This window comes from Erpetoichthys calabaricus, chromosome 8, assembly GCF_900747795.2.
Source record: "Erpetoichthys calabaricus chromosome 8, fErpCal1.3, whole genome shotgun sequence".
NCBI lineage: Eukaryota > Metazoa > Chordata > Cladistia > Polypteriformes > Polypteridae > Erpetoichthys > Erpetoichthys calabaricus.
Window position 1 is genome coordinate 144,348,924 of NC_041401.2, and position 18,394 is coordinate 144,367,317.

General features: G+C 39.0%; 1 protein-coding gene across 1 annotated transcript in view; it reads right to left on the reverse strand.

Moving 5' to 3' along the window:
• The window catches only part of spega (striated muscle enriched protein kinase a), a 450,531-nt gene that overhangs the window by 68,990 nt on the left and 363,147 nt on the right, over positions 1–18,394 (reverse strand). Inside the window, exons 21-22 of the mRNA XM_051931209.1 lie at positions 17,388–17,487; positions 2,279–2,479 (exon numbers count right to left, since the gene is read on the reverse strand). Of these exons, the coding sequence (XP_051787169.1) occupies positions 2,279–2,479; positions 17,388–17,487 (301 nt within the window). The remainder of the gene's footprint in view (positions 1–2,278; positions 2,480–17,387; positions 17,488–18,394) is intronic.

Genomic DNA, 18,394 nt, shown 5'->3' on the forward strand with positions numbered 1-18,394 from the left:
TAAATGGGGAGGGTTGATGTCAGGAAAGGCAACTCGTAAAAATCACACCGAATCCTCTATTCGAGAAGTCTGGTCAAAACATATAGGGACTCCATATTAAAATGGGAATAGCTATAGAAGAAAACTAGGAAGTGCAAACTAAGGAATAACATTTCAATTTGCATTCTTTGTGACTAAAAGCTCACCATTGGCACTCTGCAGTATTTTATCATCTTTTAATTATTGTGTAAGTAAAGCATGAGTCTGGTTAACATTTTTTTTCCAAATGTATGTATATAATTCTCTTCTAATATGGGGAACTAATAGGGAGATTTTCTCTATATATACACATGTATTGAGCTGCCCTCAAATATTGTCGTGAACATGTATTGAAACTAGTTGTCATTTTGTCAAATCTACTTTGAAGAGTTTTTGATTGAGCAAAATTCTGGTTTTCCCAATTGCATACTCATGTCAGAAATTCCAAGACAGAATACCTGACTTTGGGGATGTTTAGCTGTGCCCACTATAAACTTTAACTTATCTTTTTCACTCTGTCATGGACAAACCTATTTAAGCAGGTTAAATGTGCTGCAAAAATAAAATCTGTTTTTCAGATTTCTTTGAGTGCTGCATTGAGTATAACCGAGTTGAATTTTGGTTTGGTGTAAGCAGGAGTGCTGTAGTTTTTCGTCTTGCATGCTACTTGGCAGAAAGGATTTTACCTTCCTTATAACTTTAAGAGTTAACACATAAGCTAAACATTCTGAGGATTTTCTACAGTGGAAATCTGTAATGCTGACGCCTCTGCAGCTTTTCTGTTGGCAAAGATTGCTGGCTTTCTTTCCATTTTTGCATGATACGTTGATTTTCTAATCTCCTAGTAAACAATTAATGTGAGAGCAATAAAGTGAATAATATGTAGGAAGCATGTTGTCATCCTGAAAATTAGTAAAGCAGTAATGAAAAGTGCCATCTGTAAAACTGTCTATTTAGTATTAATTGAAAAATGGAGCTGTTTGTGGAAAGGGGGAGATTAAGGAGAGTCTTTTTTGCCTTTATAATTTGAGCTTTATCCAGCTACAATATTTGGTCTTATTTATAAATTATAAATGTGTATAAAATGTATGTCAGGAATAAAGATTGCAGATAGCATGCCGCCTACAAACTAAACAAACTCAAACTGCAATGAGAGAAATGTAAAAGTAAGAAATGCAATTATAAATATAAACGAGAGTATCTGATGACCCTTCCAAACTGAGCCTTCTATTGTATTCTATTGTTTCTTCTCTTCAAGGGGGCACTGGTGCTAACCTTCTCCTTTTTTGTTTCCTCCACAGCACGGAGAAGATGTTGAGTGAGGGAAACTGATTCCACCCCATCCGGCCCACTGCCTATAAATTCCACAGCTGCCGGAAGGAGTTGGTCACTTTTGAACTGAATGAAGAGGAAGATGCAGTTCCCTTCTAACCTTATTCAAGCCTGATGGCTTTCTTGTGTTTGACCCTTCCTTTATATTGGCGCACACAGTGGTCCATTTTTGTTATAATTTGTTTAATTAAGTACTGTAATTAAATAGGTAGGTCCAGGTTGGTTCCCCAAACCTTTTTTGTGATACCTTGCAGTTCCTTACTTGACCACACAGTACAATATTTGAACAAATATGTAAAATGTTCCCCTTATGTCTTTATAATCATACTGACAGTATTAAAACTTTCTACAATTTTACAATTACCTGAAAAGAATAAGTTGTTTTATCTTGAGAATTTGCCCATTCATCCATCCATCACTCTCTGGTCAAACTTAATTAAATTTCAGGATCATGAGGAGCCAAAGCCTATCCTTGCTTAAACCGAGGCAAGGCAAGAAAGCAGGGACCACCCCTTTATGATTCAACAGTACAACACAGGGCCAATATAAAGTCATCAATTAATGTAAGACATGTCTAACTCAACACAGAAAGAGTGACCTCCTTAGATATGAACTCTGAGCCAACTTTGAGCCAACAGTGCAGTCTTAATGGGTAAAACACAAAAAAGGGTACTCTAACATAAGGCTTGGTATAGAATACATTATGACACTTTTAATATTTAGAATAAAACAAATGCATTGGATAACAAGACTTTCTGAAATTAATGACTGTTCATGGATGGCTGGAAATAGACTCCCTTTGGCTTTTCTTCCAATTGCACTGAAGCAAAGCAACAATTCTCATTTTTTAGACATATACACTTTTGCAGACGTATTCCCCTTTTTCAGTCAATCTCAACATGATAATCTCCTATGCATAAAAGGATACACTTCAGTAATGATGATCACTCCATTCTTCTTCTCAAAGGCATCATGGAAGTAAACAATTCGCTCATGGTCCAGCTGTGATAGAATATTCAGCTCCTTCAAGGCAGATGCTTTACTTTTTGCACGTAAAGGAATGAATTTTGCAGCATATTCCACTTTTCCAGATCTCTCTGTCACAAGCTTCACATAAGAGAAAGCACCTCTGACAATAACAAAGTGAGAGAGAGAAATCATTTTAAGAGACTGAAAGCATTAGTCTCATAACGTGGTCAGAGACAGATTGAAAAGGAAGTCCCAAGGATACGTTTAGCTTTTACAGAAACTCAAGAAATGTAAAAGTTTTATAAAACCAACAACAAACCCCATCAGACACACTCAAGCAATGCAAAAAAGAATGAACAGTGGCATTTTATCCTCACTGAGGAACTGGAACACAAAGCAGGCATGATTTGTCATGTGTTTATGAGGAACCATGGCACTTGTGACATCAAGTCTACCCTGGGTAAGTTGTTTTTTTCTTTAACATTCTAATATAACAAGGGGGCTCCGCCCCCTGCTAGCTTCACTCGCCTACCCCCGGCGTTGGGTATCATGAAACACATTAGTCGAGCTCGTTCATTTTGGAGCCGTGCCCACTTTGCCCGCGGCATTTCAGACGCGCGTTCTAGGCGCCTGCGTTCATTGATTTTATCCAGGCGGGCTCGTGTTTGTATATCCGTCAGTCAAGTTCGTTTGTTTTGAACCCGTGCCTGCTTTGCTTCCGCAGTTTCAGACGCGCGTTGTAGGCACCTGCGTTCATTGATCTTATCCAGGTGGGCTCGTGTTTGTATCTTTGAGCTGTATTGTGTTTGAATTTGGTGTAAAGCGTTCAGCGGTTTGTACAATCCCAAGCAGCACATTATTCCTAACTTCACTCCGCAGTAGTGCCACTCACAATATGGCGGTGACACCTGCGCCTTCACTCCGCAATAGTGCCACTCACAATATGGCGGTGACGCCTGCGCCTTCCGTACTATGTCGGGTTTCACTATGCTGTGTAGGCGCCTTTGCCTTTCGTACTTTCCCACGCCTTCCGTACTATCTTTGTGGACCTGTGGGGCCTCCGTAGCCTCTTCCGTTTGAATCTGGGCTGCAGCGCAGATTCCTCTTTTTTGTGTGGCTGTGTCGTTAGTCATTAGCTATGGGCGCGTTGTTGCTTCATTTCTCATTCACGTCAGTTGAGCTCTTTCACTTTTTGGCCGTGACTCCTTCGTGCGCGGTGGATACGACTTCACTTGCGGTTTATGAGACGTGCGCTGTACGCGCCTGCGCAGTACGTCTCATGGTCCCATCGCCGTGTACCTGCGTCCATGCCATCTGGTTTACCATTCTCGGTTAGTAATATGGATTCTTTATTCTTCTTGCTTCCATTGTGTTGAGAAACTCACGAGTTTAAGTCTGGATCAAGGTGTGAGCTCAGGCCCCATGAATGCTAGTATTTACTAAAAACATTTAAAACAAAAATGGCATTTTCAGATGTATCCATGTAAATGTGTAGTAAGTCTAAAAGTTGAAGGTGGTTTTAAAGACAGCATACCAAAAAATACTACACACATCAGCACGAATCAACAGCAGCAAACCTGCACAGGTTTCACATATGACAACAATGTAAGTGCATTGTGCCTTGTCAAAGATGGGATATAGGAGCCAACAACCCAACAAATATTCTCCACTAGAGAAAAACAAGAAGGTGCCGCAATAGTGGGCCAAATAACACAAATGCTGCTGATTCATGCTGATGGGGAGCACCAGAATTATCTTGAAAACCCATGGGCATCGTAGGTATGGGGGGAATAATGATTACCAAGGGCCCACTGGGTAGGGGGCTCTTGAAGCCTGGAATGAAAAGTTTGTTTTTGTTTGTATTTTTTTATTACTTCTAAGTAATTGGTATCATAAATACACTTACAGTGTCTGGATATATCAGATGAGTTACAAAACTTTGTTTACAAAAATAATGGAGGCTCTCGAAATCCACTCTCACCACCCCTTGCAAAAGATACAAAATAGTTGAATCCACCCCTGCACCTGATTGGTCTCCAATTATGCTAAACAAGCAGAGTAACTGATTATTCTGGGGTGCTGAGTTGATTTCTGAAAGTAACGCATAATGTCCTTCCCCAAGATGGGAAAATCTGGAATTCAGAAATGAAAAGAAAGGAAAAAGAAGGAAAACAAAACAAGATAAAATAGCTGCTGGCTCATTTCTTTCACAAGAAAGGTGAGTACTGCTAGCACAAGGGAAGTACGTTTTAAGTTTACATAGTTTAAGTGTTAATTTCTACAGTCATTTATCATTTCTTTGTTGTTCATGCCTGTGATTTTTCTGACTTTTGGCAGATTTACGACTTTTTACCTCCTAAAATATCATTTGTTATATCAGTGCAAATTTGTTGATTTCCATTGAAATCAGCTGAAAACCTTGTGGTAATGGTAACATGGCTATGATGTTCTTAGTAAACTTCACCCAACTTGTTATTTTTTTTTTCAGTTTTGTCATTTTATAATTATTTAGCCTATTGACCTACATATTTTTGAACCACTACATGGTGGGCTTGGATATTTAATACAATTTGTATAGTTTTTAAGACTTTAGGTTAGGGGAACCTAAAGACAACACAGTAGAAACGTTTTTCTTTCACTTAAGAATGGATGTGAGGGCTTATCATCTTTAATGAAAAACTGTGTATGCCAGAAAATCCCCCATGAATCTAGTGAAGCATACAGGATTCTGCTAAGAAGAAGCTGCCCAAAAATATATAGTAGCAGATTAGAGGTATTAAACAAGATAAATAAGTACCGTATATACTCGCGGATAAGTCAGGACTTGATTTTACAGTATAATTTCTGGTATTTTATAATGTCGGTTGTTTAAGTCGAATGCTGAAAAATCACGCTATTGGTACAAGGGATTATGATATGCTAACGCCCACCTCAGAGAGTAACCATGGAGCATACTGCCTTTTTTTCTATGTGGGTGTGGCAATGTGCTGTATTAGCGTGTGCTGCTAACCTCTCTCTCTCTATTGTGCTTATGTGACCACACGGTAATATCCGAACTATTCCGAAGCAATGTTTGCACTCATTTGTGTTTTTTGTTTCTCACACCCTCATATACCTTTATCGTAAGAGCATCACTTATCTACGATGGCACGTTCGATCAGAAGAAAATATGAAGCCAATTTTAAATTAAACGTTGTTGAAGTAGCAAAAGAAATTGGTAACTGTGATGCTGCAACAAAATTTGATGCATCTGAGAAACTGATGTGAGATTGGAGAAGGCAAGAAGACGTAAAAAAAAAAATAATAAAATTAAGTGTCGCATTTTTGAATGGACATATAAGTCAGGGTATGATTTTATGATCGATTTTTCAGTTTTCAAGACCTGACTTATACATGAGTATATACGGTAATTAAAATTAAAAAAAAAACAAAATAGTGTGGCTATGACAACAGATTGCCCCATATCACCTTTTTCATTCGGTAGCAGCAACAAAATCCATCACAGGGAATGCCGAGGACATTCTGGTTATAACTTTGGGCCATAGTTAGGGAGTAGTTTAGGATGTCTGCCCTTTTACTCAGTGGGCTTTCAATGTGTATTTTAGGTTAGTGGTCCAGATTACTATTGCAATCTGATAGTGACCCATACCTGACTACAATAATAAAACAGAATATTCATTAAATGCTCAGTTTTGTAGTCATTGCCAGTGCTCATTGAGTCTACAGTTCAGAGATAATCAGTGTGAAGGTTCACTGGATGATAAGTATGGACCCCAAAAGCTAAGAAGGAGAATGAGAGGAAAATGAGATTTCTGTTGTGAGTGAAAGGAAGTTAGCAAGACAGCCCCTCTGCTTTGGGAGGGCATAATCATTTATTTGGCAATGACAAGCAAAACAGACATCTTTGTCATTTTTGTTACTCTCTGTGATCATCTCTTTTAAGTGATTGAAATAAAAACTCTCCTGTTGCATATAACAGCTTGTGATAATAAGACGGAAAACAATGGAAATATGATTTTAGTCATGGGTTCCATTTCTGCAGAAAATAAATTCAGTAACCAGGTGACACTTTACAGCTTATATTGTGTTTGATGCTATACAACCCATGCAGCTTGTCAATACTGAATGTTCTGCAGCCTTATATTACTTTGGCTCTTGGGGTTTAAGGTAAACCAACTGCCACTTGCCCTACTGTTCTGTGTGACAGCAGTTTTAATTTTGGAAGTATATCCCGTATTTTTTAACTAATTACCAAGCTTTCTTTACATAATGGGCCTGTCAGCCTACATGTGGTCAGTGGAAACACAACCTCAGTCCAATCCTAAAATGTGTCCTTCATTGCACTTTTAGTCGAAAACATTAATAGAGGCATAACAAAGAGAAAAGAACATGTCCACGGGCTGAATTCACCATTTAGGGCTGGAAATCCAGGAACATTGCTCTGCATTAATGACAGATAGAATTCAATAAGGCCTTACAGCATACTTGCCAGTAGGTGGCATGCTATGCATGCCAAATGGAGTTGGTTGGTTGACAGTGTGCACCAATTGCTATTTTGAAAGATATGGCTGAAGTGATGTGTGCTGAAATCCATAAGAAAACTCCACTGGAAAACCAAAAATGAGTGCATGGAGGTGCAAGGACACATTTCTAAGTTTATGTTATCAGTTTATTCATTGCAATTCCAAATCTGAATAAATTAACACATTTAAAAATATTCAGTATTAACCTGACATAAGTTGTGATCATTTTATGAGGGAAATCTCTTACATTTTACCACCATCCATACAAACACTTTCACTCACGCAATTCTGTCTCCCAAAATCCAGGACCTGCACACTCCGTTTCTCATTGAGTGACCCCACTGTTCCAAGTGAATCTTGGCTTTGTACACTCTGGTGTGATAAATGGATAATGGGCCTGGAAAGGTCCGTATAATAAATGAAGAAACCACAATGACTATAAGAGAGCTTCTGCCAGGCCTAGGGTGGGTTCATTCTTAAAAATAATGGTTCTAAAATGGCACTTTGTTGGGTTGTGTAGGTCCTCATTGAACCATTACTAGAGCAATTTCATTCTGGGAAGAGATCTCTGCATGTGAAACTAGTTCTTTGGAAAGGTTCCTCATATGTGAACAAAACAGAAATCTTTAATTATAGCAGGCAAACTAGGAGATTACTAACATATCAAGAAAACTTGAAGTTAGCCTCTGTTATAGCATGTAGTTAGAATCGTTACAAAGTACATGAATTCATTGCTCTTTTAAAAATCTGATTTTATCTATTCATGGTTTTATTATGGAACATGTTATGGATCTAAATAAACTGTTATTTCTGGAACCTTCATGTAGATGGTTCTTTTTCAGAACTAAAAAAATGCTTCTTCTGTGGAATTAGTTTGAAGGAGCCATTTATTTTTAAGAGTGTAGGTAGTTGGGGGACAATGTGCTATTTAAGTGTAAAAAGTGCCCTAGTAGTAAGTATTCAGTGGGAAATGTTGTAAGGAAAATGTCATAGAACATAGTAAGCCAGGAGACTTCTCCTAAGCATAGCTTACACATGGTATGGGTGAGGATCTGATAGGTGTTGTAATTACAGGAAACTGCACTCACTGAAACCTTGGCTTTCTTTGCAATTTCTCTAAAGAAATGTTTTAATTTCTTAGTTATAATTTTTTATAATTTTAATTTTTTTTAATTTCTTATAGTTATAATGGTATTCCTATCTTCCTTTATTAATTACCCTTTTTTCATCATTATAATAGCAATATACAATGCAGTATTGTCCAAATAATGCTTTGGAGCACTGATTTTATATACTGTAGACAGGGGGGATTGTAAGTAATCATTAAAAGTTGGGACACCAGTAGGAATTGTTTGCATTGATTTTCAAGACTTAATTAACTTCCATTGTTACAGAAAACCTGTAAGTTGCTAACCTATTACTTGCTACAGTTGTAAAGGTTATGGTGGTCTATCTGTCTTCCTTTGTCAATTGCCAATTTTTCAGCAATATGATAGCAATATACAGTACAATATTGTCCAAATAATGTTTCAGAGAGTGTAACAACACAGATTGTTTAACTCAGCTTTCATACAGACAGAAGGTTTGGAAGTAATCAACAAAATTTGGAACACCTGTAGGAATTGTTTGCATTGACTTTCAAGTCTAAATTAACTTCAGTTGCTGCAGAAAGGCTGTAAGATGTTAACCCATTACTTGTTCCATAAAAAAGGTATTTTTGCATAACTCTAAAAATTATATTGTTTTTCAGTTTTTGGTAACATAAACTCTTATTTTAACCTCTAGCTTTTTACTGCTTACCTTTGTACCCTATCAGGTTATTAAACTGACTTGAACTGCTTAAGTTTCAATATAAACTGGAAAAATTGGTGTGTTGTAAAACTTTTATATGAATTTTAATATATAAAACCAATCTTCGTTATAGTAGAATTTTGGACTATATTTTAATCACCCAATTCAGCTTCTTACCTTCATTATAGAAGGCTTAATCTTATGTAAATTAATACTGATTTTTCCTCCTAGAACAGTGTTTTGGTGTTTTGAGAGCAGTGGCTGTCTGCTGGTAGCATGATAGTGCAGTGGTCAGCTAGGCTGACTTAAACCGCTTAGGATCTGTGGTTTTGATTAACTGGTAAATCTAAACTTGACATTCTTAGTGTGTATGTGAGCATAAGTGTAAACATTACCATAGGTGAGAAGCCTGTCCTGGGTTGGTTATTTGCTTGTGCCTAATGGCACCACAAATCCTATGAGGAAACACTTTGAAGTAGGGATGGATAATAATAATAATAATAATAATAATAATAATAATAATAATAATAATAATAATAATAATAATAATACATTTTATTTATATAGTGCCTTTCCCATGCTCAAGGCACTTTACAGAGTTTAAGAAAGAACGGCAGGGTATACAGTATATTGCATTGTACTAAACCAGATAAATAAATAAAGAAGAGTAAGATAGTAAATTCAGAGAAAAGCCTAACAGACAACATAATTGATGGTCTAACACACACACACATAGGTTACATGAGCATCTTGACATAGAGGTAAACTGAAAGAAGGGTAATAAAGTCAAGTAGAGCTAAAAACCTTCCTGAACAGATGAGTTTTGAGTTGTTTTTTAAAAGAATTCATGGAGTCAGCTGACCTGATTAATTTCAGTAGGTCATTCCAGAGTCTGGGTGCTATACAGCTGAAGGCCCTGTCACCCATGGAGTGTAGATTAGTGTGGGGCACAATAAGATTTCCAGAATCAGAGGACCTTAGTGGGCGGACAGGCCATAGTGATGGAGAAGATCACTGAAGTAGTTTGGCGCAAGGTCGTTTAAGGCTTTTTAGGTTATTAGTAGAATTTTATATTCATGGATAGTTATTCTTAAAACATAAAACTACTAGCCATACTTTCAGAATCAACGTATCAAAATAACTAAGGATTAAGAAGTAATCTGCTCCAGTCCATAAAATATTTCAGTAATATTCACAGGAATGGAAAACCCATAGAATTAGAAATTTCTGACATGGTAGAATTAGAGCCCATCCAAGCCGTTTAATTAAATAACAGGTTTCATTAACATTGAGAGTTGGCATCCAATTATGAACTTTTTGAAGCCAATATCTGCAGCTCCGTGAGCTGAATTTAACACCCTATTGAAAACAGAAAATCAAACACCCCTCACATCTATTGAGTTACATGTCCTTAGCTTCCTAGGGAGCATTAGGACACCTCTTTCTCTTTTGACTTTTTATTTTGTGATGGTACCTCTGTCCATTTCACTTTCAGTGTCCCATGAATAGCATCTATACCAGGGATGGCCAACTCTAATCCTGGAGAGCCACAGTCGCTACTGGTTTTCATTCTGAGCATTTTCTTAACTTTGTGACTAGGTTTTGCTACTAATTAAGTTCATATAATTTATTTGCTATTTAAAACTCAGAACCTTTAAATCAGGGCTGAGCAACATCAGTCCTAGAGGGCCACAGTAACTTCAGGTTTTTGTTCAAACCAGTTGCTTCAGGAGAAATCATTCATTGCTGACGAAGCACTTACTGCTCAAGTACTGCTCAAAAATGCTCAAGTGACATTTTTCTGCTTCATTTTAGTTGTCTCGCTTGTTAATATTTTGAACCCTTAATTGGTTATTTTAGTCTTAAACAGCTGTATTCATTGTTTTAACTGCTCCTGATTAGCAATAAGAGGGAAATGACAAAGAAACCAGCAGTTCTACATCTAGCTTGTCTCCATTTCTACCCATGTATATTCATCATTCACTATTTGGTTTAATTAAGTACTCAGAAGAAAACTGAAGAAAAAGTGAAGAATTGAAAATTACTCATCCATTTTAGGCTTCAAATAACTTAGATTATACATGTACCAGTAGAAAGGAAAAAAAATAAATCTATGATTTAAGAATGAACTGAGATGGTAGAGTTCAAACATTAACAAGCCATACAATTAAATAAGATCTGTTATTGATGAGGATTGGCTTCCAGTTAAGCTACTGGGTTGGAACAAAAACCTGCAGCCTCTGGATCAGACCTGGCCACTCCTATTTTAAACAAATTAGCTGTGCTACCCATCTAAGATCGGCTGAAATCTAAGTAATCAACAGAGACCTCAGTGTTAATGTTTGCAATGCAAGCGTCTCCGCTATATGACATTTGGTATGGGAGTCGTTCAGTGTTCATTTCTGGGATGCACCATCTGTTGTAATGACAAATGCAATGCATTTTATTAGTAAAAATGTTTATGATGTGCCATCTTTTGGAATGTCAGAGACATAGAAACCAGGCAGACGCACAGAATAACACACTGACAAATCCTTTTATTGAGATGGATGTCCAATGCAGACAGAGAAGCTCCTGACCTGGTGCTAGAAGTCATCATGCCTGTATAATATGAAATGTAGCATCAGGGAGGGCAGAGTACCATGTCCAATATGTGTGCTACATGCCCTGGAAAAAAAGAGCAGTAGCACTAGTAAAAAAAGGAATGACACTGTTTTGCATCCCAAGGATGTTGGAAACCAGGTGACTTAGTACATGGGGACTATAAACTCAAGGTAGGAGCACTTCCTGGCTGCTAGAGAACACATGGCCCCCCAAAATGTATATATGGCTCTCATTAACTCAGGGAGCACAGTAGTCGGGCAGTGCTGCCTTGTGGTCAAGGAAACAATTTTAATATTTGTTCCCAAGTAAGCCATTTAATAAAAAAAGAGACTATCATATATTTTTTACAAATACTGATTTTAGCAAACTCTTTTCCCTTTAAAAGGACACTTGGTTTTACTGATTGTCAGACCATAACAGAGTACTCTGTGAGAGACAGCAACAACATACTGCTAGGAAGAGCAACAGTTACAAAATTTAATTACAGAATCTTTTTATTTTAATAAATACAAATATATTGAACAAAATATACCATAACATAACCTTGTTAACATTAATAACAGAAACAAACTTGCTTTTTTTATTTGTCCATCTCTGCACACGTTTTGAAACAGTCTTCTGACTGCAGAGCTATAGAAGAATAATATGAATCAGAAGTGAATGTGCACCAGCTATGCTGTGTTGCCTCTTTGTCACTCCATCCATCATTATATCCCCAGGTACAGCACCAGTAAAAAAGCCAGCCAGCTCGGGTCAATGCATAAGCTTCTGATCCAAACTGGCAAAAAATTGGGCTCCCTGCTTCTGCTGCATGGGTGCCTTTATAGTTTCTTAAGTTGGAAACTTTTGAGGCTAATCCTAAGCATAATGGAAAAATCCAATTATCAGGATCAGCCCCTTTAAGTCTGCCTAAAGCACTGGGTTATCAAACAAATACATATAAAATAGCTGGTCTCCTTGTATATTCTCTTTACAGGACTTCTGCAAACAAAACTCTGGTGCTCTTCATTCTGTTATTCGTCAAACCCTTCAACTACCCTGAGATCATCAGATCTACTATGAAACTAACGAAGCTTAGGTTTCAGGGCCTCCAGTCATGGAATAGTCCACATTGCTTAAAAGTTTTGGGTGTCTACTGTATGAGAATGGATTTTTAAAACCCCTACATGTAATGGTTACATTTTAAAAAATTTGTGATAATCATTAGTGGGACAACCCCATTGAAGAAGATAATAGTGGTTACCCAAACCTTGTTGCTGGTTGCGAAGGAGCCCCCATAACAGTTCAAGCTTCAGGACCCTAAAAATGCAGGTCTGCCACTGTACTTCCATGGTTCTCTCCATGTCCTCCAAGAGCATGCAACTAGTACTTACATATCTGACTGCCAGCACGCCACTCTTTCATTCATGCAGTGGTTATCCTCTTCCACTGTTCAAGGGACTCTAAATATGACAATAGCAGGTACTCATTTGCTCCTACATACTGTGCATGTGCCTATTTCTTGTGTAGACATTTTTTCATACAACGTTTTGATATTTATTTTAACTCTAAATGTTCATGTTTAAATATATAGATATACTTGTACATGTACCACCAAGAAGCTCAAATGACAGATAACTGCCTACCAATGCTATGGATTGGCAAAGGTATCAGAAAAAAGTTAGCAAATGGCTTTGAAGATTTGGTTTCTTTCATCATAATCCAATTCTTAACCCTCAGGTTATGTGTTGTTTTTTGTTCACTACTGTATTCTCAGAATGGCAACAGTCAATTGAGATTGTAAAGCTTGCTAATAAACACATGATTATCACATTATTTTCATAAGCCTATTGAATAAGACTAAGCCAGTGGTTCTAAATTTCTCCCAAAGCAACACTTTTCTGGTGTGTAAGTGGGCATAATGGTTCCTCCCCTCCATTTTCAAATACCAAACTGAATGAAAAATGCCAATAAAAAAATGCTATGGGTTTTATTTTCCTGTCACCTGCTCCAGATACCCATCCTCTCACTTGCAGTCAGACTATAGAATCCATGGTGTAAATGTTATCCATGCTGTTGTTATTGCTTTAACAATTACTTTTACTTTTAATACAAGTAAAATCTTGCTATCCATGGATCTATTACCTGCAAATTTACTTAGCTGCATCTACAAAATGGTAACCCATAACACCTTCAGTCTACTTTGTGCCTATTCGCAATTATGCCTAATAGGAAAAAAATATTGAGAGGCCTATCATGCATTTGCAATAACAGTTCTGTTATGCCCTTAGATCAAAAGGGGTCTGGGGCTTGGAATTGTTCCCCACGATTGAGAAATTCACAGTAAGTACAGGTCATAAGCTCACATTGATAAAATCCCTGCCTTTTGTACACACCGCCTCTCGCTTCTACCTATGAGATAGTTTAGTGAGGTCTTCTAATTGGTGCTGCCCAAGCTGCTCACAACATCTGGTGGAACACCTAAATGCCAATCGAACTTATCTACAGAGGAAGTAAAAGAAAGGTCATCACCGAGAATCAAGAAGTAAGAGCAGATTGTCGGTATATCCGTCTGACCCCATCTTCCCTGCCAGTACTCCCAAGAGCCAGCATACTATCAGACCCTAACCCTATTTTCCCCATAGGATCGATGCTTTTTCAGTATCCACGGTTATGTGTGTCTGGTTGGTTTTTCAGGAACATAACCCTTGTGAATTGATTGTGTTTATAGGGTTCTGAACTTATATCCCAGAGATATGGGGGGACTACTGTACTATTTTCAGATTTCCTAGCGCATTGTTTTTTACTTTAGACTTGGATTATTTATTTTTTGGTCTTGATAACTTTAAGTTGTCTTTTTTAATCAAATCCTTTTGCCTTTTTTCCCTTTTCCTTCTTTTTTCCTAATTTTTTGCCTATTTAGATAAATTCTTTGAGTTCAAAAAACATTGAAAGCCACAGCTTTTCAACTGTCCTCTTCCTTGGAAAGCATTTTTATATATGTAAATGTATTTTTGAAGTTTTAAAGCCTGTGCTCCATTTTGGGCCTGTGTCAGCTTTGGGTTTGGTGTCTGGCTGCCTGGAGTGAGGCCTGTTTTTGAGATTGACTAGTGAAGGTCTTGGTCTGATGATGGTCCTTTTTTGAGGCCTGTTAACCATATTGTGTGCTATTATCACAGTAGACAAAAAATAATGCACGTCTCTCCAGGAGTTCCGCCCGGGAGATCGGGTCATGGTCCTAGTGCCTACCTCCCACTCAAAGTTGCTTGCCCATTGGCAAAGCCCATACAAAGTTAAGGAGAGGAAGGGACTGGTCGACTATTTGGTGAGTCAACCAAATCGTCGGCCGAAGGAGCGGGTTTATCATGTGAACCTGCTGAAACCGTGGAAGGACAGGGATCCCGATCCCTCCTCTGGCCAGCCCCGCTCACTCTTCGCTCACACCCACAGCCTTAACTTCGGTGCTGATTTAAGTTCCAGACAACGGCAGGAGCTGGAAACAGTTATCCGGGCTGTTCGAGAAGTAGTCAGTGAGAACCCAGGAAGGACCTCTCTGGTTGAGCACAACATTGTGACAGAGCCCGGGGTTATTGTCCAAGAACGCCCGTATCGTCTTCCCGAGGCAAAAAGCTTGAGATCAAGCGCATGCTGGAACTAGGTGTGATTGAGGAAAGTTATAGTCCCTGGTCCAGTCCCATTGTGCTGGTCGGTAAGCCTGATGGGAGTTGGAGGTTTTGCAATGACTTCCGTCGGCTTAATCAAGTCTCCCAATTTGATGCCTATCCAATGCCACGAGTGGACGACCTCCTCGAGAGACTTGGACAGGCTCGATATTTGACCACACTTGACATGAAAAAAGGGTACTGGCAGGTTCCTTTAACGGACTCCGCAAAGGAAAAAAACGCGTTTAGTACCTCTAGCGGATACTGGCAGTATCGTGTCCTTCCATTTGGGTTACACGGGGCTCCAACAACCTTCCAGCGTCTGGTGGACAAAGTGCTCCGGCCTCATAACTCATACAGTGCTGTCTACCTGGATGACGTGGTCATCTATTCCAGCACATGGAAGGAACACCTACACCATGTCCAAGCGGTATTGCGGACACTTGGTGAGGCCGGGCTGCGGATTAATCCCAAGAAATGCTTCTTTGGATTAAGTGAGGCCAAATATTTAGGCTACCTGGTGGTTTGGGGTACCGTAAGGCCACAGTGCTCCAAAGTAGATGCCATTTTGAAATGGCCCCGTCCACAAACCAAGCGGCAGGTCCAAGCCTTTCTCTGGTTAGCGGGGTACTACCGCCGGTTTGTACCCCGGTTCTCAGAGAGAGTGGCACCCTTGACTGATTTAACAAAGAAGAGGGCCCCGAACATTGTGGTATGGACTAAGAAGACAGGCGCTGCATTTGGTGACTTAAAGCAGGCCCTTACGTCCGCACCTATTTTGATGGCACCTAACTTTTCTTTGCCTTTCATCCTCCAGATGGACGCTTCGGACACAGGCCTGGGGGCAGTGCTGAGCCAAAGCGTCGATGGTGTGGAGCACCCCATCATGTTCCTGAGCCAGAAACTGTTAGACCGGGAGACCAGGTATGCAGCGGTGGAAAGGGAGGCTTTGGCGATTAAATGGGCGATTACTCAGCTTAGGTACTACCTGTTGGGCCGGGAATTCACCCTTGTCACGGACCATGCACCCCTACAGTGGATGGCCCTGCACAAGGAGTCGAATCCGTGGGTCACCCGGTGGTTTCTTGACCTACAGCCGTATAAGTTTTCGCTCGTTCATCGCCGAGGCTCTCTCCATGCCAACGCTGATGCTCTTTCCCGAGTTAACGACCTCTCGGTTAGGGTCGCCGACCCGATGGGTCTGGGCTAAGGGGGGGGCCTTGTCACACACGTGCGCATGGGAGGCAGCTAAAGGGCTTGAGTGACGGCAGTTCTGAGGCATGCTGGGAGCTGGCAGAGTGCACTGACTCTTTTTCTCCCTTCCCTGTAGACCATTCCCAGGAGATTCCATCTGGCTCTCTTGACGTCACTTCCGGGACCGAGCCAATGGAAGGAGACCTAACCGGCTCCGGCCCCTCTGACGTCACGTCTAGGCTTGAACCCTTTAAAACCCTGCCCTTTTTCCTAATTCCTCAGTCTTGTTCTGGACTCAATTGTATGCACATCAGTGCTGTTTATTGATAAAAAACCGACTCTGCAGCCAGGATACCATATTATATGGGTGGCTGCCCCAAACCTTTATCTGTTTATGTCTTGTTTTTGTGACAGGTGTAACAAGGTAATGTTACTCTCTCAGAAAATGACCAGGCACTAGCTGTTTGAGATGTCATGTTGTCTTACACTCAAGGGTTTTTAGAAAAACTGCTGTCTGTGGTGTAGCTGATTTAATCCTGTTTTCTTTATGGTTTCATCTGTAGCTATTAATCTCCTGAAAAAAACTGGTCTCAGCCCGGATTACTCAGGATGCATAGGGCTGAAAAGAAATCCAAGCAGAAAAGAAGTGGAAGGCACATTTATATACCTTTAGTTTCAGGCCATTTTAGTCTTTCTTCTGGCTGCTCTGTTGGGATTTTAATAGACTGTCTTCCGTTTAAGCGTTTGTTAGGAGGAGAGGCAGGGCAGATGGAAGGTGTTCATCTGGGAAATCGTATTGACAGTTCTCAGCTGTGGGTGGGCGGTAGGTGGTTAGTGGCAGTGCATGGGCGACAAACTGCTTTGAACAGTCTTATTTTAGCTATGGATTTATTCTTATACTTTTCAGTAAAACTGAGACTAAAATAACTATTATCTGTATCAATAAATACCTACAGCACTACAATTTTATTTCTTGCGTATGTAATTTCTGATATGCCCTTCTCACTTCACGCTAGAAATTTAATTTACATTCTGTTGGGGCTGCCGAGCCTGCTGAGAGGTTAACAAAGAAGACACCAAGCTAGGCGTGAAAAATTCACACTTAGATTCAAGAGTATGGAACATGGCGAGAGCCTTGAGTCATTACATTTCTCCAAAATAATTCTGAAACATTTACACTTACTTAATTAAAGCAGAAAAAGAAACAGAGGGGAACAATGCGGCAGATTCCAGTCTGCCCTGAGTACTCCGTCAATGACTCTTGTAGGTTCATTAAATGTAAATAAGCTTTTAAATGATTTCTGCTGTGACTCACCTTCCAATCTCCTTGTGAACGTCATAGAAATCAGTCAACCGACGCATCTTCCTTAGCAAAGTTTCCTCATCTTCAATCTCCTCCTCCTTTTCTAATTTTGCTGTAATGATAAAAGAGCACAAGAAACCTTTGGGGTTGTACTTATTTTTTTCTTCAGTTTATTAAAAGAGTAAGAGTGAAAAGGAAAACTGATATTAATTCAAGGTTAGATGACAATCCTAAGTACTTATCTTGACATTTATAACTAATATATGATAACACAAATTTTGTAAATAATCCATTAAGGCTTAATTCCCTATTGAATTATTATAACAAACACAAAGATATCTGCACTGCATTTCTAATTTTTCCCAGATTTATCTAAACCAGAGGTGTTGCAGCAGATGCTGGATAGCTAGGCTTCACTATTACACACATTTATTCATTCCAGATATGTTTACAAAAATAATGAGGCTAACTGTATTGTTTATCACATTTTGCTTAACATCTTTAGTCTACACAAGTGTTTTTCCATTTTCAACTACTGCTTACAGCAAAACCCTCTTTCCAAATTCACCTCTACACCGAGCAGGAAGGAGTGAAATGGAAACATGTGCATTCAGTTTACACTGCCTACTTTTCATTATTTTACAAAATTGCTCCTAAATGGCATTTGTTCACTGGGACTATTTCACATTGATGCACTGATAAATGTTGAGGAAATACTGTAAAATGTGATGGTAGAGTTGCAGAAATGTACATCGGGTAACTCAAAACATAACCTATTCCTTTATACTATAAATGTGTTAGCTCTGCCACTTTCATATGACTATGAATTGTTAATTATTAATCTTTTTATGCATTAAGATCTTCAACAAAACCTGAAAAGATTTGTCATCATATGATTTATACATAAGAAATCTGACAAATGAGAGGAGACAATTCAATCCATTAAGCCCGCTTGTTTATCTCATAGCGAAGCTGTCCCAATATCACATCCAGATTTCCCTTAAAGGTTGTCAAGGTCT